This window comes from Colletes gigas, unplaced genomic scaffold, assembly GCF_013123115.1.
Source record: "Colletes gigas isolate AHSC1104 unplaced genomic scaffold, ASM1312311v1 Colletes_gigas_Sc00012, whole genome shotgun sequence".
NCBI classification, from domain to species: domain Eukaryota; kingdom Metazoa; phylum Arthropoda; class Insecta; order Hymenoptera; family Colletidae; genus Colletes; species Colletes gigas.
In genome coordinates this window covers 6,965,093-6,989,021 of record NW_025106641.1, presented here as the reverse complement: position 1 = coordinate 6,989,021, position 23,929 = coordinate 6,965,093, and the positions used below count along the sequence as shown (strand labels likewise).

The window sequence follows — 23,929 nt, the reverse complement described above, 5'->3', positions numbered from 1 at the left end:
ATTAGAACACAATTTCTTCGTGAGATTTTCTTTCACCGAGAAAAGTAACTGAAAATCCGTGGACGTCGTTTAAAGTGGCACGATTTTTGAATAAATGCGACAGTTGCTTCCTGATGTTAATCGTAGTAATGATACCATCCGTTTGACCGAGTAAATAAGCAAATAAATGGCTCCAGAGCCGAAACGGAGGCTTTCGTTGTGTGCGCGACGTCCTTAAAAAGCTCGTGTCCCGCGACTCGTCTTTTTTCGGGTCTGTCGCGGTCCTCGTTAAGCCCGTTAATGCGACCAAAAATATTTCGAAAAACGCAGGTGCCTGGACGAAAGAGCGCGCGTGCTTGTTACGCGTATTCCCGCGCGGTTATCGTAAATCAAGCCCCGATTAACGTAATTGCCGGCTTGGACGGGCAAACGTCGGGACGGCCGTATCTCCGCGATCTAATCTGTACGAATGGGAAATTGAAAATTTGTCGAATCGGCGAAAAAATCGCCTTCCACCCACCGGTGTAAAATTTCCGCCCCCCGCCTCCGACGCTCCGTTCCATCCGGGCAAACTTTTCTCGGCCAGTTTTCAGCGAAGCTCCAGCTTTTAGCGATTTAAAAAAAGAAAACACTATTTCTTTCGAAAATAATGACAGTATGGCGAGCAATAATAAATGGTCAAATTTGAGGAAATAAATGCTGACTGTAAATATTTCATCTCGTCCTTGTATCTAGGTGAAATTACATATTTTATTATTTGAGAACCATGCCTCTGTATTTGGTTATTTTATATTGCAAATGTAGTTACTTGAAAGATAAAGTTATTCCACTTGGTAGAAGGAATTTGACTAATTCATATCGAGAGATGAAATAAGTCGGCTCTCAGTTAACTTTCCTCGTAACCGGACTCACACCACCTAGCAAAAAAGAGCAATTTAAGCGAAAAATCATTGCTAACCGCGAGCACCGTGGCCTTTGCACCTTTCGAAACGAGGAAGATAAATATTTAGGTCAAGATAAATCCTATCTATTCGAACCATTGCTCCGATGAATAATAATTAATCTAAGAATTACTGGGCTCTTTGGAAGCAGTAGGGATACTTCTTTTAAATTATCGAACACGCATCGTGAAATTATTACTCGCCTACCTAGAGCTCTCAGAGCCGGAACGAAAGTTATCTCTCGAAAAATGATTGCAGAATTCCTTGCGGCTATCTATGCGGCAGCGGTTCTCAAACTCTGTTCTGTGTTTCTTTTCAAACAAACTCGATCCATCAGCGAAAAGCACTTTTTAACGAACAAGCAACGGATCGAAATCCGGTTTATCTTCGTTGGAAAGATCGAAATAAGAGTTTTGCCCGTGTCTGGTAGCTCGCCATCGTCGGTTCTCTTTCTCCTCGTGGACCACCCAGAGTATACGCGTACGCGATAACTTCTTTCCTCGATTTTCTCCTTTTTCCTCGTCTCTGCTTTCTTCCGTCCGTTTCTCTTTTGGAGCCACCGTGGCACCAAAGACCTTTCCTCGTCCTCGGCTGACCTCCTCGTGTTTCTTCCTATATATACGTGCATACCTGCGTTCTTTCTACGCGGGGACGTTAAGGTTGGGTTAGGTTACGAGCCGGGCTAGACCTCTCTCCTTTGGCAGTGACGTTGCGTCGACTCGTCGAGACTATAAATCTCCGGCTATTAAGACGGCAGTCCGCCGTTTTGATGGCCCGTGCCAGGACGCACTATCATCGTAATACTTCGTTACGACGCGCGACAGACCCTTCGGGAGCTGTTCCGTGTCGCGAGCGCGGTCGCCATCTTGAAAGATCCCAGAACTCTTCGTTGGCTCGCTCGGTATTCCGTCGATTTTTGGACCCCCGACCACGAACTCACCACCATTTCTTCCATTTATCCCCACGATCTTCTATTCGTGGCTGGCTCCGGCCGAGTAACTCAATATTCGTGTATTTTGTAAGCCTAGACAGATACCTAACCTAGATTTTTGCTCGTGCGTACTCCGCGTCAGCGATTCTCAACCTGGAGTTTACTTAAAAATATCAATACGCGTTGTTTGGATTTTGAACGATTAAAATCCTTCAATCCGTCCAGAATTTCTGGTCACACGGTATATTTTTGGTAATGAATTTTTTTCTCGAAACTGCGCAGGAATTCGAGGGTATGTCTATTCACCGAAAATAATTGTAATTCACTCATGCAACCAAAAATAATTTTTTTAGAACGTTTTGGAAATTTTTAGTTTTGGTGAAAAATTTCACACCTCGAATTTTTTTCTCGAAACTGCGTAGGATTTCGGGGGTATGTGTAATGACAAAAAATAATTGTAATTGACCCCCGCAACCAAAAATAATTTTTTCAGAATGATTTGAAATTTTGTAATTTAATTTTATAATAACTTTTTAACGAAACCTCGATCAAGAATCTTTAGAATCTCTCATTAAAATTTTTCCCAGGGATGGCCGAACACCCTGTATATAAATGTATACAGCCAAAATTTGGTGTACAATTAATGAGTAGTTTATGCAAGGAACACGAGGAATCGTGTTTTAGGGTAAAGGGAGACTTTGTGAGACGCCAAACGGGTATTTGGAGGACGGGCCAGCTACGGTACATTCGAACATCGTTTTCCTCTGTGTGTACAGGAGAAAAAGGTTGAAGAACCTGCGGTACACGGTAGCCGAGAGCGTTGTGCAAGCAGGGGACGGTTTATCTACGACCCTCCGGCACGTTCGGCGCGCCAAGACACTCGAGGCGACAATATTTAAATATTGTTAAGCCGCGCGATACTTGCCATCGGCAAACACGCCGATTCCACGACCGGCGAGGAGGCTGTTGCACGCTCGACCCGTCGAACATCACGTTCGAACACAGAACCACGGTTTGCAGCCCAGCGCCGTTACACTGTGTTCCAACTTGGAGTGGCAAATACCGGCAAACAAGCGAAACACAAACTTAACCCTTCCGTTGACGACCTGGGCACCCATTTCTATATTTTTTTACGTTCTTATTAAAATATTACAACCTGTCAAACCTTCACACATATTCAAACAGAAACGGAGCCAATATTTTTTATGCTTCCATCGACCGATGGAGCATTTCTATACCCCGAAATTCAACTTGCACGATCGTTGGGGCGTTAAAACGCAGTTCAGTCTCAATTTATCGTTGATTGTGGTTCGAAAGAATCGGTTTTCCGATGCCTTTGAATGGGGAAATGGCGTCTCGGAGGAATAGAAGCTGGCCAACGAGCTCGCGATAGGTTATCAGCGAGCTGGCCAGGCCCTGCCGAAACGACAAAGCGAATCGCGTGACACGGTCGGCACACCTCGTTCATCTATATGTGTGCACGAGCGGCGAGTCTAATGAATGGTCGTTAATTGTATCAATTATTAACGAGGGACATCGCGCGGACGCCGCGACGACTCTTATCGATGTCCAGTGATTTACGAGGCGAGACGTCCTCCTGCCGATTGCTCCTCTGCTCTCCACCCGTTCCTCTGCACCCTACCTCCTCCTTCGCGGTTCTCCTCTTCCCGACGATTCGACTCTCAGCACCGAATCGCCACCGCTCGACGTTCGACCGCTTCATTATCGGTCGTGCCTCGTGTCGCGTTCGCGTCGAAAATACCGCGCGACGCCTCGCCACCGGCGTCGTACCCCCCCCACCAAAGGCTACCGTGGTAATTAATTTCCAACCAGCCGATACCTTGGCCCACTGTCACGATCGCGTGTGACTTATTCATTGGCCATTTGCTCGCACCTTATCGGCAACTTTTTCTTCGAACGTCGCGTATCGCGGAGCATCCGCCATTTATGTTTGCAGATTCGCGCTGTTCTGCCTCGAAAGGAACGAATCCTCGCGAGCTCCTCCTCAAAACTGTTATTTTCTTATTTCACAACGGTGCTCGGAGTCTTCAAAATACTGCCCTTTTTTTTTTAGGGAATGCTAGAAATGAACTTGCAGTTTTGGTAGGGGTTGCATCGGTTAGATAAAACAATCGACGTCTTTGTCGAATGCTTTTTCTATAATTTTAGGACTTTAAAAATGGAGTAAAAATTTATTTAAAGTTGTTCGTTCGAGTGTTTCCAAGTTTCTATAGTAACGGGGTTTGCCACACCGTTGCAAAAATTTCTCCAACGTCCTCGGTAGGTCTATTTCTCGTATGCGAATAACGATTTCGAAGGCTGCAATCGGAATGGAGGAGCTCTGCACTTGGATCTTGTACGTTTGTGCGCGAGAGCGATTCAATTAGCGGCGGTCGATGGCTCGTTTATCGGTTACAATTATTAAATCATCGGCGTTCCTTGCCGTTGGCCGCTCGACAGGAGGCGGTTGCCGTAATTTATTTCGCTTCTTTCGCCTCGCGCGCCAGTTATCCATATTTCTATTTAGTATCACATCGGTCCGCGCCGCGTCACCCGGAGATTTACGACGTCATAGATCCTCGGTCGGCTGGAAATTCTGCCGAGTATCGGCTCCCCGAGTCGGGCTTCTTTTCCTCCCGTTCCCGTCTTCCTCGAGCCTTTTACACCCACGCTGCTGCTCCTAAGTATGTACCTTTTCCCCTCGATTTTTATTCCCCCTTTTTTCTCTCTTTTATTTCACAAACGCGCGACCAGGTTCTCGAAAGCGATCAACCGACAACCGTCGTTGACGACTCGCGCTCCGGTCAATTGTTCCGTGACCTTACGTGATTCATTTACTCGGAACAATTGATATCGATAGCGATCTCCGCGCAAGCGGGTGTTCCGTGTAGTCGCGATAGATTTTCGCGTAGTTTCGAAAATTTTGGCAAAATTATCCTCGGGATCTAGCAACCGTTTGTTGTGATTCGAACCAATCGTTAATTCGTATCGAATGTGTTTTGTTTATTTTCTTCCGTCGAAGCACCTAGCACTGTTTACCAGCTAAATGTATTATGTTAGATTATACGCGCTGCGAGAAGTCGTTTAATGTAACAGAACAAATCCACACTTTAACGTACTTTGTCGGAGATGCTGGAAGATGACGGACTTCATTGGCGCAGATTAACGAGCGTCGTTGTCGCGATATGTAATTTGCGACCGAGCCTCTCGGGACGTGTTTTAATTAGATTGACGCGTCGCGCTGGTAATTTGCAGCGTAACGCAATAGCAGTTTGCGAGTTTCAATTTTCCAAGATGCCCAGCTGAATAATTTCGTCGCATCTTGATTTTTTTTTACTCGACCCACGTAATAAACGACCTTAAAATTTCTGAACATCGGCTCTACCGAACAATTCACGTTATAAAATACTGTTACTTGGTATTAAATTTTTTCATTGCCTAATAAATGTAATGGAATTTAAAAAATTATCAAGATATTTATTGCCTCAATTCTAGCATGAAAATTCGTTTAAATGTAAATTTGACCATTTTAGATTGCTTTGACGGATCTTAGGGTCGATCGTTTAATTTATATCACTCGTTGGGAACTTTGAAGCCATTGGGCAGTGATCGTGTAATTATTTCGAGTAGCGTGTCTAATTTTAAAGTCTCGCGATTCGCCTCGTTCTCTTCAATTCGGACAAATTAGTTGGCATTGAACGCGTACACTGGCCGCCAGAATCTCTTGTGAAACGTTTACTCTTCGACGTTTTTCAGGACGTATGTCACGAATATCAATAAACACACTGAGTGGTATAACAAATATTAAAAATATTATGCTGTTGGGAGACATTTTTGTACCCAATTATAATTCTTTAAATTACGATGCTCTTGGAGTCGAGCAGTTTCTTTTCGCGTACGGCTCGGAACGTAAACACAGAGCCACGGTAGCGTAACGCGCGTTAACGAATCCGATTAGAAAAAGCTGGCATCTTCTCACAATCGGTGTTAATCGGTTTCGAGACCGCGTCGAGAGTTTCCATCGGCGGATGCTTGAAAATTTCCCGAAGACACGCAAGCGGGAAATACGCGGCGACGAAGTGAAAACACGACGATGGGTAGGCAGAAAGGGTGAGAGAGAGAGAGAGAGAGGGGCAAAAACTGGCGAAATCAGTGTCCGTGAATCGCCGGGGCCCCCGACATGGCGCTCATTTACGCGCATACGCGCGCATACTTTATCTCGAGCATGCATCGAATACGCGAGCGCATCGAGTTCAGGGCGCTCGAGCAGAAACCCGCGTCGGTGGAAGGAGGAGGAGGAAAACCGGCGAGAAGAGGACCCAGCGACGCGATCGGGGCGGGCCGCGTCGCCGGGCGTCGCTTCCGACCGCGTCGTCCCTGCCCGCAGGCTTATAAATAACACCATCTCCCCGTTTCTTCGCGCGTTTCGCAGTTTTTCTCTTCCTCGGTCGCTCCTCCGCGGAGGGTGCCCGCCAGCGAGCCTAATTAATATCACGTGATGAGCGATCGCGGCAAAACCTAGCGGCTCGAACGATCCCGCGGGATGCTAGCGATGGGACCGAGACGTAAAAACCTTTTTGCCGCTCGATCAGCTGACTGGAGAACTTTAATCATTTCTATCCAACGTTGCACAACTCTTTCATGTGTCCGGAATTTGCTCGTTTCACAAACACGCAGACTCCGAACCGGTACGGAGCATTGGAGTGGCGCTATCTGGCGCCAAGAATGCACGTTTCGCCATCGAGAACACTGACCGCGGATTTAAGATTTATTAACGCAATAACGATTACAGATTTCCGCGAATCGTGTATCCTATACTTCGCTGCTATGTATGAGAAATAATACAACAAAGTTTCATTAGGATCCGTAGAACGGAGCAGGAGCTACAGGGGAATAACAAACGCACAGATATTGAAGTATCAACGTTGTTGGTCCCATCACTACCGAGAGGGTATCGCAGTGATGGGGGGAGGGGGGCGGCGAGAGTATAGAGGAGATATTGTGCTCGGAGGTCGAAGATCGCGTCGACGAATTTCGACGCCGAAAAGTGGTCGGATCGCGTCGGGAGAGTGCGAGAGGCTGCGAGAGAGCGTGTCGCGTCCGCGATTGCATTCGATTAGCGAAGAGTCCCGCGGTCAGCGAAACGGAGAGGGAAACGCAGAGGATCGAGTAGGCAGAGGAGTAGATAACGGAACGGGTCCGAGAGAAACGGAGCAGCCGCGGCTGGTCGAGCAACAAAACCGCCCGGGGATATAGAGGACACATTGTGCGCGGAGGCCGACGAAGAGAGAGCAGAGAAACACGTCGTGGCGAATCGACTCTCGCACCATCTCGTCAACGAGCACTCGGGGGCTGCGTGTTGTGTGTTCGTTACTGGCTCCGATACCATCTTCTCTTTTTCTCTTTCTTCTCGCTTCCCAGCGGCGTGCCTGCGCCGGTCTTCTCTTTTTTTTTACCTTGTTCCCTCGACATCGCCGCCCTTCTTTCGCCCGTCGACGACGACGCCGGACCAGCGAAGTGTCGAAGACCCGATTCCCCGGCTATGCGACGCCTTCTTGCGAGCCGTTACCAGGGAACGACTGTTCCGTCGCGTAGGACGCGTCGAACAATCGTGGCTCTGATCGCTGTGGGCAGTAACGTCCCCCCTCCTTCCTCCTCGAACGACTATTTTTTACTCCGAATTCGAGCGATAAAACCATCCCTTTTCGATATTTATGATTACATAATGCGAGAAACGACCGCTCCGTCGTGAAACACGCGTCGAATAATCACGGGTCCGATAACCGTGGAAAGTAAGCTGACCCCGTTTTCAAGCGACGATATTTCACCCCGGATTCAAGCGATAAAATCATCCCTTTTCGATATTTATGATTATCTGGCGCTAGGAACAACTGTTCTATCGTACAACATGTGTCACATAATCACAGCTCCGGTAGCAGTAGAAAGTAAGGTGAGCCCGCTTTCAAGTGACACTTTTTTTTATCCCGGATTCAAGTCACAACCGTCCCTCTTCAATACTAATCTAGTGCAAGTATTTCATCTAATAATCATGGCTCTGATGATTGTAGGAAGTACGATTGTTCTCGTTTCCTAGTGACGATACTTCACCCCGGATTCAAGCAATAAAATCATCCCTTTTCGATATTCATGATTAGTGCTAGGAACAACTGTTCTGCAACATGCATCACATAATCGTATAAGTCCTGATAGTCGTAGAAAGTAAGCCGTACCCGCTTTCAAGTGACACTTTTTTTTACCCCGGATTCAAGTTACGAAATCATCCCTTCTCGATATTTACGATTACGTACTCGAGCGTTTCTTCGCGCGAGATGCGTCGAATAAGCGTTTCTGATTGCTGTAAGAAATACACGCTTCCCGCTTTCTCGCGACTATTTTTTACCCCGGGTTCGAGCGACGGAATCATTCCTTTCCACTATTTACGTTTACGTAACGACGATCGTCGACCGGAGTAGCCGTGGAACAGCGAAAACGAGTATCGTTCGAGTTTCTCGCATAACAGAAAATTAGAAGACGTTTGGATACTGCGGGACAAGATCGTTGTCGTTCCCCTAAAACGGTTGCGCGCATTTAATTACATCGATCGGGTCCAGATCGGCCGCGATCAACAGTTTCGCGCGCAACGGTGCCCCGGGGCGAATCCGAACCCGATTTTACAACCCCGCGGTGCCAGTTTAACGCGATATTTACGAGACGCGTAATCGGGCCGCGCGCTCTGGCACTTTTCACTTCGTTATCCGGCTGCCTACGTTCAACCGCGACTTCTTTATTGTCGGGCAGGTCTCTTTTGTCTGGGGGGTTTCGACGATACCGTGGCGGTTTCGCTTCGAAAGCACTTGGCTCTTCTAATTATATCCATCTTTGTTTTCCAAAGAGTGTGTTGAAATCGTTTGATGCTGGCGAGCGTTGACGTCCTCTTTGAGGGCTCTGTCGCGGTTATTCCGATAGTTCCTACGGCGGTTTCTTCCTTGGAGCAATTTCTTGGAACTGGGATGCTCCTCATCGGAGAATTTCTATCCCATTTTAACTTCGACATCTTCCTAAAAACTCTGTCACAGTCGTTGCTCCCTAACTCCACTTGTAACTTCATCCTGAGGACTCTGACCCAAGACTTCGCGTGTCGACGCCATTCTCTAGGATCTTCCGCGTGTACTCTATTCCTAGTTCCCAAAGTTTTCGCCTCGAGAGTCTTGGATCATTCGCGTCGGAGGTCACGCACCTCGCGTTCGACGAACCAGGCACACAGTCTTTTCCATTAGAGGCTGATTGCGAATCGTCGGTATCGCGACGCGGGGCATCGAAATGCACTCGGTGGACGGCGATACCCGGCGTGTCAGTCGCACGCCGGTGGCCAGCGACCTCCAGGTCGTTCCGTGCGTGGCGTGTTCGTGTTCGCGTCCGCCGAAAGCGGTGGAAAGAGAAGTCCAGGAGGCGGGAGTCGATGGGACCGGGTTTCGTGGAGTCGCTATCTGAGGGAGCACTCATCGCGGTAGCTTCGTTATCGGCCCCGCGGCATCATAATGGACCATAATTGCATAAATATAATGTTAATTAACAATTAAGATTGCTGCTTTGCCTAATTGAATCGCCGCTTCGGCTACCACCGGGCCCCCCGTTCCTGGGACCGACGGGGCCCCGTTTCGCGACTCGTGGGAGAGGAGGATGAACGGAGGCGGATTTAAACGTTACCGCGTATCGGAAAATTATGCCGATGACCCTCGAGTGGCTCCAAAGTATGTCCCGGTGCTCTCGTCGACGGCAGACGTGGACTTTCTACGCGTATCGACAGTTAATACGGCTGAAATACAGCGAGCCAAATGTGCACTTTAAATGTTCGTTATGTTTCATATTTTACGGCAGTATAATGTCGTGACTATGAAATTCACTCGATATACATTGAAAGAAAGTTGCGAGGTGTATCGTACTCTGCTAATTACCACCGAGCAATTCAACGTAGCAAGTAGAATTGCTTACAATATCAGAATGACTCGTCTGATAACTCGAGCGTTTGAGATCGTTCGGATAATTTAATCGTTTTTGTACGTAATGTTATTTATTCTTCGTTTCAGTGCAGAAATATACTGATAAGTCGAGCACTTTCTGGTAGTGAGCAGTTACATTTGCAAGTAACTGTGTCTTGTTTCTCTTAAGTAGTATCGGATGATACCTAATAGCTGGATATAGATCATAGGCCTTGACGATCGTCTAATCGTCCGGTCTCCGGGCTCCGCCAATCACTTCTCCGCGCTAAAACCAGTACCTCAGGAAATCTTATTATGTTTATTTATACATAAATGCCTCTCAGTTCATTTGTTCGCTCCAGAATGCTCTCTTTCCGGGTATTTTTCATCGAAATTACTCGTCTGCTATTATTATATTTTTTTTAGATCGCAATATAAAGTTCCACTTGTTTGAAGTGAAATTACAATATTCTATGTAATTTCAATTACAGAAAGTTCTAGATATCTAGGCTCCTTCGTACGAGATAAAAGAATATTATTAACCGTTATGTCTTAATGCGTGGAACATACTTGTGTATAGGGCATTCAAATAATACTAAGCTCCTCATTGAGATTCAGGGCAATTAAGCTTCTTGTATATTTCACTTAATGACACGGTGACGTTTGAAAAACAGGAAAGATTCTCATATCACGCATGGAGCACGTAGAAGTACAAGGAGCATAAACAGACCGAAATGAACGACGCAAAAAGATTAATAAACGAATGCGTCGGTAGCTGCATTAGTATCTTGATAGATCACGGTACGAATGACATCGACGACGATATTTAGAACCAATAAAACTGGAAAAAGATTTAATGCTATGTCGAGCGATGTTCACGATTCGATCCGTTTTGCTCGTAAACTGCGTCTTCGCGACAGTCATGCTACTAATGATCGGTTTATGCGATACGAAGTCTCGATCGATAACGACGTAACCGTTACCAAAACATTGCATCTGAATTTCATCCAGCTTCCTGATACGCATCGCTGCGCTATCAGAAATATTTATCGTTTCTTTGCACGGTAAATAAAATATACAAGGCAGAAGGGAAATAAAATATAGAGGCGAGCAAGGAAAGGGGAGACGGTTAAAAGCTATTCCAAACTTAATTAAATATTTGGGTACCAGCCAGGTGTAATTTCTCTAGAAGGTCGCATAATTTGATTAAAATTCCGCCATAATTGCTTTCGTTAAGAGTTTTTAACTTTGTTCCGAGCGTCGCGTGAACTTGACGCGTCCGGAGTTCTTGCAATTATGCTCTAGAATGCCAAGTATTCTCACAATAGACTTTCGAACGGGTAAACTAGGTTCGTACCGAGTTTACGACAATAGTAATATTCGAGCATACTTTCGACATAGGAAAATTCTTTTTCTCGTTAAAAAATTGTTTACCGTACGAAATCCTGCGGAAGACTCGTTCGATGCTTCGAATTCCATTTAGGACAATCACCGCGGTGTCCCAATTTACGAACGCTTCCTCGAAACGTTCGAACCGATGTCTGGCGGTCGTTGAACCGGTACATTGATCCACTCGTGGACGCAATTAGCGGGATGCAGATGCAATAATAATTAATTCCCGTTAATCCCCGCGGAGCGAGCCGTGCAGCTTTTCGAAGAAACAAATGGCGGCTGGTCCCCGATACGTCGTCGAGTCCTCGTCGCGGGGGGATCGTCGTTGTCCTTGCCGACGACGCAACAGCGTCCTGCTGTCCGTTGTCCGCCTTCGTGTTCCTCCCGCCTCCCCCGCCGTCCCTTCGTTCCCCGTTTGTGCGTCCGTCCTGCCGAACGAATTTCATTCGATTTCTTTTTCTCGTTTCAGATGGTCCAGGCGATCCAGGTCCTCCGGTTTCACCTCCTCGAGCTCGAAAAGGTGAGTAACTTTCACGATTCCTGGCCGTTTCATCCTCGAGCTACGTAAATCGATCCGGCGATTCCGCTTCCGACCATGAATGTCGAGTTCATTAATAAGTTAACCGTGTTATTCTGGGATCGTTTGATTGCCTCATGAATTAATCATCGCCCGCGACTACGAGGCGAAATTATTCTAATATCGTGCCGGGAATAAAATAAGCGCAATAGAGACACGTTACGCCGGGTAAATTTGAGGAATTATTTATGATACACCTGTACGGAGGCATGCAAAAAGAGTCCGCTTCGTTATTACGTTATCGATCGGTTGTCCGTATCGATGATTGGATTTATGATATATATGCAAAACTGAAGTACCCAGTGGTCTCGAGGAAGCGTCGAGGAGAAACCATCCGGAGGATTCCATCGATTACACCCGGTAACAAGTCAATTCGAATTTGCGAATTCGAGTAATTACGATTAAAAATCAACAGTCCCGGAGCGGCGGAATATTTAAAAATTTATTTTTCGACGTACCGTCGCAGCTTGATGTTTTCTCGTACACGGACAAGAATGTTTCCCGTCTCCGCGTAGACGCGGACGATCCATTACCGCCTTTGATCGTCGACTTTCAACGGTCACCTCTCGTGCACCGAGTGTCAGCGACTGGCATATTCTCGCGTTCGCTCCAATTGTTGGGGATTACCGTCGTCGCGGTAGATAAGCCGTCCGTAACGCTTGAAAAACAACTGTTACGAGCCCGGAGTGCAATTTTCCGTAATTGTAGTGAAAGCTCGGCACCACCCGTCGCCGTTGTCGTCGTCTATGGTATACCTTGGCGTCCGACTCGAGTCGAGTTCTAGCGTAAGTGGCGTCATTTAGCTGTCCAATGGCCGGCCAGGCGGACAGACACGTTGCCTCGAAGTTGCCAGCACGGGATCGGCCATTTCTACCCGGCCTGGGATCGCTATTTTTCCCTACTTTTCCTCCCTGCGCCCCGACCATCTGAAACTCGCATTCTTGAGAAACTCTATCCGTTCCTTTAGAAAAGATAACAAAGTTTCTCATATTAAAAATACCTGCCATCGGGGCTATCCAATCCTAGCCTTCGAGAAGGTATTTCTAGATAAATATTTCCGTGTCAATTAGATGTATCATCGATAAAAATATGACCCGCCACGGATGATCTTTGAACCCCGATCTACCCTACGCGTCGAAGGACCCCTAAACGAATGCACTTGTTCCGTTTCGCGGTTTAATCGAACAGGAGTCGGGATTAATTGAAGACCACCGGTTCCCGGTTTGGTATTCAGCGCGCGTTCTCGCTGGTATTTCAGGAGCACGACGGATAAATATTGCATTAGAAGGGCCACTGGTTTCGGGGGCCGTTTTTCCCGTTGGCTAACGATTGATAACCGTTCGACGAGTAAAGTGGAGGGCATCGTGAGTTTTCGAGGGTCTCTTTGCGCGGCCGCAGAATACCGGGGCGGGCCTGGTTTTTGCGGCGATATTTTATCATACGAAATAGCGGACATCCATCGCATTTCCATCGAAATGGCAGCTGACGCGGCGGCAGCCATTGGCTCGGGGAGACGCTGCCCCTCGCCAGCTACCTCTTGCAGGGGCCCGCCTGGATCGCCTCCTCGATCCTGCAATTTTATAGCAATTTTCCTCGTTCGACCCCCTCCGGGGTCTTTATAATAATGTAACTGACTACATTATTATAAAGGCCCTGTTTTTCGACTTACCTGCTCGGGATCGTCGTGCACCCTTTATCGAGCGACGTTTTTAACGTCTCGTCGTCGCTTCCCACGCGAACGGGGGCCCTTTCAATTTGTCAGACGAACCGTTGCAACGACAACTTTTACTCCTCCTTGCTGTTCAAGTTTAAAGAGAGTTACGTAAACTCTCGTAACTAAATCAATTTCGTTTCCCCGACGAGCCTCGCAGAGATTTTGTTTTATCGAGTTCTCTATTCATCGCGTTATACGACAGTGAAATAATGCCTCGGAAATGAAAGATTCGTGCGATCGATGACGGTCGTTCCGTCGTGGGCGGGAAGGATGGGGAGATACGTCAAAGTTTATTCGATCGGAAAAACGACACCTTGGAGAGTGACGTAATCTCTGACGATAGCAAATACAGCCGTACACTCGCCTAAACGACGAGAAACTCTATCGTTATTTGCGGTGCATGAATAATACAGCGAGAGGAAATTGGCAAAGGGAAGCAGATTACCAACGTCGAAGTCACTTTGGCACACGTGGACATTAAAGTAAACATAAGGTAGCGAGTGAACTCGATCGAATTTTGCCGTCCTTATCGCTGTCAAGCGACATTGATGCACGTTAAACGCTGGTACCAGCTGGATACCCAACGAAATGGAAGCACCTAACTCTAATTCAGTGTTGCAATCTTCAAAATTAGGATTCACTGTCTTCCAATCTTCACTTAATCTCAATCCTTCGCTTAGAATCTTCGTAACCTTCGTTCCGTTGCAACCTCCGGAATTAGAACTTCTACTTGCAACGTTCGGTTGCAATTGGGACTCGTCGCCGTGCAACCCTCAAAATTAGGTTTTAGTTCGTAGCAATCTTCCATTCAGAACTTTCTCACTTTCACACCATTTCAATCTCCCATTTGGAACTAGTTCTACTTGCAACTTCTATAATCCAGATCCACCCTACTTTAACCATCTACTTCAGAATTGGGGTTCATCGCCTTGCAACCTTTAAAATTGGGATTAATCGCCTCGCAATCTTCGGAACGAGGATTCACCGTCTTGCAATCTTCGCTGCAGGGATTCTCTTAATCGCTTCGAGTCTTCTTGCTTTCGCCCTGTAGCTATTTTCTATTTGCACCCTTCAATTAGAATAACGTTCGGATCTTCTGTTCGGAATTAAGATTTTCTACATTCTTAGGAGCTCCTGCTTCGAAAAATGGCCTCGAGTGGGCGTAGCGAGCTCGATGGCGCGGCGTTAGGATCGAGATCCATCCGGCGTACGATCGTTTTTCCCTCCGCGGACCGTCGATCGTACGATTCCGCGGTCGATTTATTTCGGCGAGATCATCGCCGCGATATCGAAGGTTCCCGAAAAGCCGCGACAAAACCTGGCCGCAATTTGGCACGGCGTGAGCCGCGCTGGCATCGACGGTAATGAAGATTGAAACGTTCCCCGGTCCCTGGGGCCCCCGGAGACGGAGCCGAGCCGAGACGAGACAAGACGCGAGCGAGCAAAGCGGAATGCAGCGAACGCGCGATGAAGAAGATTCCATAAATATCTGCACTCGGAGCGACGATGGAAAGAGATGGCGCGATGATCGGAGGCAGAGGGCAACGGCGGAAGAGAAGGAGGAACGCAGAAAGAGGGACAGAGAGGGACCCAATGGGGGGAGAGGCATGGTAGCCCGCGGTGCTGCGCTTCGTGCATTTAACATTTTCGAGCCAATCGCGTATTAGCATAATTACGTTTTCAGGGGCCCGGTGCGCGGAAGGAAGGGCCTTTCGTCTCTTTCTCTCTTTTCGTTTACCTTCTGCCGTCCTCAGGCCCCCGTGCCCCCACCATTGCTCCGTCCGTTTCTCGTTCCACGTCGGTCTTTTCTGAGTTGCAGCGTACCTTGGCATCTTTGTCTCTTGCTCCTACCTTCCTCTCTCTCTCTTCCTCTCGCTCCTTCTCTCTCTCCTTTCGACCTGCACTCGTGGCAACGTGTACACGCCATCACCGGTTAGAGAGCGGTAAATTTCTTATGGGGTATTATGGCGCACAGTGCATACCAACGGGATTCATACCGGCGCAACACGCGGACAAACCCTCCCCCTCCGAGCCTCCGGGAACTGGTTCTAACTTATACCTAGCCGTCTCTGCTAGGGACATCCGCGTGCTTCCTCCCCGTCGTTTGGCGGACCTCGGTTTTGCATACGTCTTTGAGAGGCAGGACATCCGGGTAGGGTTGATCGTTCGGTGGGTCTTTCGCGGAGCAGTAGCCATTTTTCAACGCTAGACCCACCGAAGGGAGCCATCGACCTGGTTAACCCAAGGTTTTGATACTTTGTCAACGCTCTTGCCTGTCTCAACTCTTCAGAATTAGCATTCCATACTTCAGAATCAACATTGTACTTCATTGACACATTTTACTTGAAACTAGCTCTTCACAATTCAGATTCGTTGCATCGCAACCCCCAGGATTCTCTAATTACAACCCTTCAAAGCAATGTTTTGCAAGCGTCAGCCATTTTTGAATAGAATTTCTCTTCGTTCTTTTTTGGATTCATTGTATCGCAATCTGCAGGATTCTAGTTGGAATCCCCAATGACCCCCGAAAGGTTAAGAAGGAGCTCCAGGTACATTTTCGGCTCCCGTGGCAAGCGTTTGGGGTCGCCAGAGGCAAGACGTCACCGGGCGTTCGGGAGAGGGAAGGAAACGAGGAATCGTTTGTACGTACACACCCGGTATATGGGTATCCTGTGCGTGCCGTAAGGGGTGGTCAGGTTGTGAATCGGGCCACGGGAGAGGAACCGAGACAGACACCCCGAAACCTTCATTACCTTCGGCTTCAAAGGAGCCCATTGTGCCGTAAATGGGGTTCGCTCCGCGCTCCTTTTTTTCTCTCCTCGGTTCGTACGTACCCCGGATCCGTTCCATTCTTCGCCGTTTGCCTTTCCGAGAGCCCGTCAACAGAGGGAGGAAGGCGCGGTGCAAGGAGGGCAGGCCGCAGGGAGAGGAGAGACACTTGCTCGCTCGTTCCTTCGTTTACGTAAATTCTCGAGTAATTTCGGGGCCGGAATGAAAGAGGACCTCTGGCGGTGGTATAATGTCGCCTCGTGCGGAACCTCCCCTCGATCGAGGGGGAGGAGAAAGGCGGCGGAGAAAGGAAGACGGGACAACGGGGGCCGTTTAAGAAGTCTTTGAATTCGAGAACTCGTTTCCAGCGTGGCCCCGCGGCCGTTCTCGACGAGCTTCCCCGTGCACAGTCAACCGGAGCTCTTCTCGGTACCGAAGAAATCGAAATTTACCCGCTTTCAAGTGACAAAATCGGGATCGTTCGTTCGATAGTGGCGTGGGTCGTCTATTTTGTTCAGGCTTGTAGCGATTAATTGCATTGTGTCGATGTAAACAGTGGTGGGGACAATTACATTGCAAGAATCCGGGGTAGAAATTGTTGCTTGAAAGCGGGGTGAGTTGCTATTTTTATCCCAAGATAGAGATAAATCGGTATCGATGGAATGTTAAAAAACTAGAGGAACAATTCCATGGCTTGAATCCGAATCTGGGGTAGAAATTGTTGCTTGAAAGCGGGCATTGCCTTACCCCCGTTTCGAGTAAAGGAACAACAGCGACCGCGGTGGAACGGGTTTGCAAGGATAGTTCGGAACGGGGCACTTGGTGAAATCCCGGCGACAATTTCTCTTCTCCGCGCGCGTACAAACCGACACCCCCGTCCGCGGAGCTTGTTAAATCGGCCATAAAATGGGAATAATCTCGAGTTACAGGCGACAGCGTCGCCGGTGTCGCACAGCCATTGAGTTTCTTCTGGCGCTTGTACACAGCCGGAGCCCACCTTCCGGTAATGGCGTTGCCTCTGGTGTCGCATGTACCCCGCGGGAACACGAGAAGCGTTCGCGGGGACGTAATGAAAGCGATACCCCATCGCGCGGCGATCCTCGATGCTTTTATTTCGGGACCGTTCGAGAAAATTTACGTCCGCCTCGCTCGTGGAAATTAAATACTCGCGTGGATAATTCCGCCGATAGCGGGGCTTTCTCCTCCGTCTGACCAGTGTTTCTCAACCTTCCTCCAGAAAACCATCGCATGGTTAACCCGATAGTCCTGCAAATGTTGTAAAACACCTGGAATTTATCAATCTTTCAATAATATTAACGTAAAATAAATTACCACCGCAAGAAGCTTCATAGACGAAATATTACTTCTCCATCGATCTACTTGCAACGTTCGCAAGACTATTTTACAAATTTCACTGGCCCAAGAAATCAAGAAAGGGCCCGGTCTCACCGGTTGGGACGCAATTCCGCCAAGAAACCCACACGTGAGTGGGTCGCGGCGTTCCCGCTTTGAGAAAGGCTGCGCCAAGGAGAAGGCGAGCCACGATCCCGCTGGAAACGGCGATCCTTTGAGACACTCGATATTTTCCGTGCCCCCACAAAGCTTTCCCCTCGTCCCCCCGTGCTGGCAGCGCGTTCCCCGTATCAGAAAATCCGAGACGGTGGTCCCGGATGAATTAGATACCAATCAAGTGCGTTGCGTTCCACCTAGCGTATCCTTGACTCTAGGACCAAGGTATACAATGTCAACCGTGGGGCCGTGCGACCAGGACATGATCCGAAAGAGCGGAGGAAGAGCATCTTTCGTCGACGAGGCACGTCCTCGTTTTTTCCCCCGGCCGGAGAACGGAACCTGGACCACCACACCTCACCGACTACTTTTGGCGAACATTTTCGCGCGGTGTTGGATTACCAGGGCCCGATCCGTAATCTCGCGCTCGTTTTGCTCGCCTTTACTCTCGAGTCCTCGCGTATCGCGTGTCCTAGACTCTCCCGATGCATCCGGGGAAGCTCCGGATGGAGATCGCCGCGTACCTTTTGCTCGTCGCGGGAACTCGAACGAGATGGACTACTCCGGCTGGAGTCGAGTGCTCGGTGTCGTCGGGGAACTCGTTGGATCCTGTGTCAACCCGGTCGAGATCATCGTCTGCGGTGTAGGGTGACGCGATTCAAAGGGCCGCGATAGTTGGCAAAAACTCCGCGGCGTATCGTGTTCTACGGGGGCTTCGGGGACCGTGTATCGATGTCGATTCTTTAAACAGCTCTCCTCGCGTTGGCGGTTCATCGATTCGCGGGACGCACTACCGGAAGTGTACTGTGCATTCGCGAGGATGTGGAAGTATTGTTCCACGTGCTCTTCCTTTAAGTAGTCTCTTTCTTACGTGATAACAGTTTACTCGAGATGGTACCCTGCGGTCTACGATGCTACCGTCTTGGCACCACGCAGTTTTTACGAGATCGTTATATCCCTTACGAGTACCGAAGCAAGCAGAGCTTGCAAAACGTCGAGCAATGTTTTTTTCCAAACCGATAACTCGTTATTTCTGGGAACGGCGATCCCTCTTTATTCGTGCGATAGGCGCGCGCTAAAAAATGGCTCGATATCCGTGTTCCCGCGCGCAGGGGGCCCCGGGCGTCGGTGTAGGTGAACATTCTGCGTGGTCCTTTCGGCGATCCAGCCGGGGAGGAGAGAAGAAGAGAGAAGGAACGACGGGCCTCGTTTCTTTTCTTCGGTGAGCATTGTCGGCCGGTTCGACTCGACTCCCGGCGGATCAAATTCTAACCAGTCCGGCATTATAGCTGCTGTCCTTCGAAGCCCTCCGCCCCCTCTCGCCGCCCTTTGGTCCCCGCGTTAAAGAGAGTCTAGTCATCTCGTGGAGGCATTGTGTTACCGCGTTGGTACTTCGGAGAAAATTCTGGCGAACATTGGCCGAGGTTGGCATGAGAACCGAAGCTGACCCGATATCAGTCTTTGTCAGTCGCCTCCGGGAACGCGATTTTCCCATGAGACGAGCGCACGACGAATGGAAAGGGGAGTATCGTAAAATATCGTATGCACGAAGCGGCGATCGGCTAGAAAGAGGATCGGTTGCGTTCGATCAACGAGTCTCTTCTCGAGGGGCAGAACGTTCAGGCTAGATGGTCGGTCTTGCGGATAGATCTTTCGTGGATAGCGGCCATTTTTTAATGCTGGGAGGGATCGGAGGTTGGTCGACACGGTTCCTACTTCCTATCTTCGAACAGTTTGCTCGTTCTTTATGGGAGAGGCTACTATCCAAGGACAAAGAAATTCCCTATCGTCAGCCATGTTGAGTAGGTTTGAGCAGAGTCGTTGGTCCAGGAGTATCGATCCCAAACCGGTGTCGCCGAAAGAGCAAGAAGGGTGTAGGGGCGACAGCTCCGGCGAGAAGCAAACGGATCGAGTTGGGAAAAGGGTATCGTGAAATATCGCATGCATGGAGCCGGTCGAACGTCGCGCGGCGGCGATCGTCTCGAAAGAGGATCGGTCCGTGCATCGGGCTCGCGTTCGATCAACGAGCCTTCCTCTCGCATACGCTTAACGCATGATAAACGCGTGCATTGTCTACGGGTCGGTGTTGGCCTTCCACCATTGGACGGTGCCGCCTACGGCAAAGATGGCCGTCTTCTCTATTACATATAAATGCCTAATAAGAAGACGGCCGTAAGTATCCGCTAGGTGGATAGAGGAGAGGCGAGAGAGAGGCCGAGGAAGCCCGACGAGAGAACAGGGAAGAAACCGCGTACGCGCTCGCAACGAGAGAAGACGCGCCGCCTCGTAATGCGCCGAGGCCTCGTCCCTCCCCGTCGATTTACATATAACAAGATAACCGTTTTTATTTGCTTTTGCTTATATAATACATTTTTTCTAAACCGAATCAAGCGGCCAGGCCAGGCCGGGTCCGCGGCGAGTCGGCTCGACGGCCGGGGAGTGGGTCAGGGGAGAGCGGGAGGAGGAAGAACCGTGAGGAGGACGGCGGAGGACCGGGTATCCTATAGGCCTGTCAGACCTCATTTGCATACATAACATTCTGGTCGACTGGACACCGGTCAGACCTCCTATCTCTGTCTCTCTCGCCCCGGCGGAGCCGTTTCCACGGCCTCGAGATGCAACGAACTCCTCGACGGCCTCTCCTCCATCTTTGTGTATCGATACCAGCGTCCGTATCGGCCGGATCTTTTGGTACCTTCGGCTCGAGGTGAAAATACCGGGTGAACGGTTTACAGCCAACGATCGTTGTTAGCCAGGATACCGTATTCGAACCAGGTTGCATCTCGGTTGCACGCCTGGTTTGCTATTTTAGGGATCTATTTGTACACGCGTAGTCTAAAGCAGTAAACGATGCATGTTAATCGAGACGTTTTTGCGTTCGCAGGTGCACGAGCTGTGCGACAACTTCTGCCACCGGTACATCAGCTGCCTGAAGGGCAAGATGCCGATCGACCTGGTGATCGACGACAGGGAGAGCTCGAAACCCCCGGAGATTGGTAACGGTCTGGACGGTGGCGGACCGAGGAGCACCGCCGACAGCACCAGCCACACGGACGGAGCCAGCACGCCGGACGTCGTGAGTACCTCACCATCGTCAACGTCTTACTATCCGCACGACGCGATCACCCCCCACCACCACCATCACCATCACCACCACCATCACCACCAGAGCCAGAATAATAATAACAATAATAATAATAATCACGCCGGTATCGGCAGTACCGCCACTACCACCCCCTTGCAACTGAGCCAAAACCAAAGCCAAAACCACCACCCTGCGCCGCAGTCGAACACCACCACTACTACTGCTATTACCCCAAGTAGCGCCGCCACAACTCCCAACTCCCTAAAGCGTACGCACCAACAGATGATGATGGCAGCCGCGGCGGCATCCGCGATGGCCACCTCGCCGCACGCAGCCGCATCCGCGCCCCCAGCGCACGCGCACGCCGCCCTCGCCGCCTACCACAGCATCAGCTCGGCCGTTTATCCGTGCTCGTAATAGACGCGACTTCCGTGCCGATACCGCCAGACCTTTTCTCTTCTTATCTCCCCTTTCACCTTCTTCTATCTGCTACTTTACGCGTTCTCCCCGCGTCGCCGGCCGGTCTCTCCTCTTCTCGTTCTCCGCGTCTTCAGCGTCGCGTCCCTGAAACGAAAGGGGTTGATCGTGAGCCGCGCGTCGCGATGGTTCGATCGCGACTGACCAGCGGGGAGAGCCGCGGACGCGCAAGGCGCCCTCTCGCGTTCCTCGCGAGAGGTCCACGGAGAGTCGAGGATACGTGTACCCAGGTGGGCCGCTCGATCTTCGGAGCACTGCTTGGCCGTTCTCGCCGATTTCTTGCGGGAACGGGTCGTGGGTCACGGGCGTCGATCGACGCGTATTTGTTGGACTGGCGCTACTTGTCGGATACTTCCAGTACGTCGCTCACGAGTGTCACGTACGGAGCGTTACTTTGTTTGGCACTTGGCTGGCTTTAACGAGTTCATTCACGATCTGTTTCTGTATTGTCTTGCTCCTCTTTGTTTCTTCGCTTCTCTGTTATGCCCCTCGGGAACCGATCTCCGAGAGGTGTCCTCCGGAGGGACGTCGCGGCCGCGCGCGATCGATTCCGCGCGTCCCGGCGTCGTCGTCGCTCGGTTCTTCCCCTCTGGTCGAGCGTCGCGGGGACACGTGAGTCGCCACGTGGTGATGAACGCGCGCGCCTCACCCTTTCCTACTGTTTCCTTCAAGGTCTCTCGCGGCGTGGCACAGCGCGCGGTTTCGCGGGCAAACCGGGCATTAGAAGGGCGCGGCTCTAGCGGCAGGGCGACACGGTGGGCCATAGTATCGTTACGCTAGGCGTCCAGTCGATAGTTTTGCTCCGGAGCGGAAAACCGTCGAGAGTAACAGGTGCCCCAGACGCAACGATCGTACCTCGAGATAATTGTACAGAGAACTGAGAACGCCGTACTGCCATCCAACATACTTAAGTATAGCTCAGCAAATTAAGCAAAATCATCTAAAACGTCACTTATTTTAAACAATATTCAAACAATATTGTCGAGCTTGCTGAGCTATATCCCTTCGTGATAACAGACTGTGCAATTATCGTCGAAAAATCGTTGCGTCCGTAGCTCTATTCTCGAGAGGAATCTTTCGGAGTAGAATCATTTGGATGGACACCTAGCATCGAGCGAAAGACGCGCGTCAATTTAGAGAGTTTTCGAGAGATTCTTTCGGTTCGCGCGACTCGACGTCTCTTCGGAAGCTTTCGTTGGTTCAATCCTTCAGGGAATCCGACCAGTTCTTATGGAGGGTTTTAGGTTCTCGATGACAGAGGGTCGTCTCGGCCCAGCATCTTCTTCCGTAGGCATCTGACGATCGTCGAGCGATCGGTGATCGCGGTGAATTTTTTTTTACTTTCCGCGCGACAACATCGACGATGGCGCGTTTCGTGACACCGTTGACGCGACGTCTGTCTTCTGAGCGCCGTTTAGAAGGCGATACGATTAATTGCTAAACGAAATATTAACCGTGATCAGGATATACGTAATAGGATTAAGGCTTATAAGCGTGACAAGATGAATTTTGTGTCTATTTTTAAACGGAACGGTTCGGATTAATTTAAGAATCGCGCGCGTGCATGAGTGAGTGCGTTAGAGGGAACGAACGGCAGCGAGGAAGGAAGAGAAAAAAAAAAAAGTTTAAACGTGAGAATGAATCGAAAGAAACCGTAGCGGAGATAGACGTATAGTTTCTAACTTATTAGTAGCTTCGACTAGTGGTTAACCGGGGAACGCTGATGAAAAGGACACGAAGGGACCGGTTTATAGATCGACGACGTCTCATCCTGCTCAGAATACGCCGTGGATCGTCGCGGATCTCGAGATTTACGCTCAGAGGAACCGATGCTTTTAACCATATCCGACGACTTTCGAGCACCGACGATTCGACCCGATCGGCCTTCCACGAGGCGTATCTTGAGCAGGGTGATCCGCGAGAACGAGATTCGATCGACGGAGGCAGCACGGACAAGCCAACCCCCCCTCGACACGCGCGATAAAACGCCGAGAGAGCGAGACGCCCACGGGTCGTACGCGATCGGAAACCACGATCATCGCCACACTAGGTCTCGGTACTCGTAACTAGGGAGTTGTGTGAGGTACAAGTCCTGGCCGGCAGGGCGCGCGAGGTCCACCCCCAATCCCCGTACTTAATAACCCTTGTGTTCAGCCAAAACGATGAAACCTGCGCGATCATGCGCCAGGAACAGAACGGATGAACGGAGAAAGCCCCCCAGCTGGTGCCCCGCTGAAGCTCGAGCCTCTAAGGCGAGCTCCTTGACCCTGGAATTAGCATTTCCTACACAAACACGCACACGTTGAAAAATCTATACACACACGTACACGCAGAGAGAAAGAGAGAGATATATATACACGTTTACACACACGCAAATACACGAGACACAGTCGTCATGAATCATAGCAGTACACGGAGACTTTTACGCGCGGGCACACGCGAGCGTTCGCCGGTGTTCTGTGGGCTACACACGCACGGTTCACCAACACGCCTCGCGTGGACCGTGCGAGATACATTTAACCGCGAGAGTGCGAGAGAAAGAAACAAGTATATATCACACAGGGTCCACGGGGAGA

At 49.7% G+C, this 23,929-nt stretch overlaps 1 protein-coding gene across 4 annotated transcripts in view; it reads left to right on the top strand.

Moving 5' to 3' along the window:
- LOC122399100 (homeobox protein homothorax) overlaps window positions 1-23,929 on the top strand; it is a 500,548-nt gene that overhangs the window by 49,013 nt on the left and 427,606 nt on the right. For all 4 annotated transcript variants that reach the window (XM_043399504.1, XM_043399502.1, XM_043399501.1 and 1 more), the window contains exons 5-6: window positions 11,692-11,742; window positions 20,676-20,867. In XM_043399504.1, coding sequence (XP_043255439.1) covers window positions 11,692-11,742; window positions 20,676-20,867 — 243 coding nt within the window. The remainder of the gene's footprint in view (window positions 1-11,691; window positions 11,743-20,675; window positions 20,868-23,929) is intronic.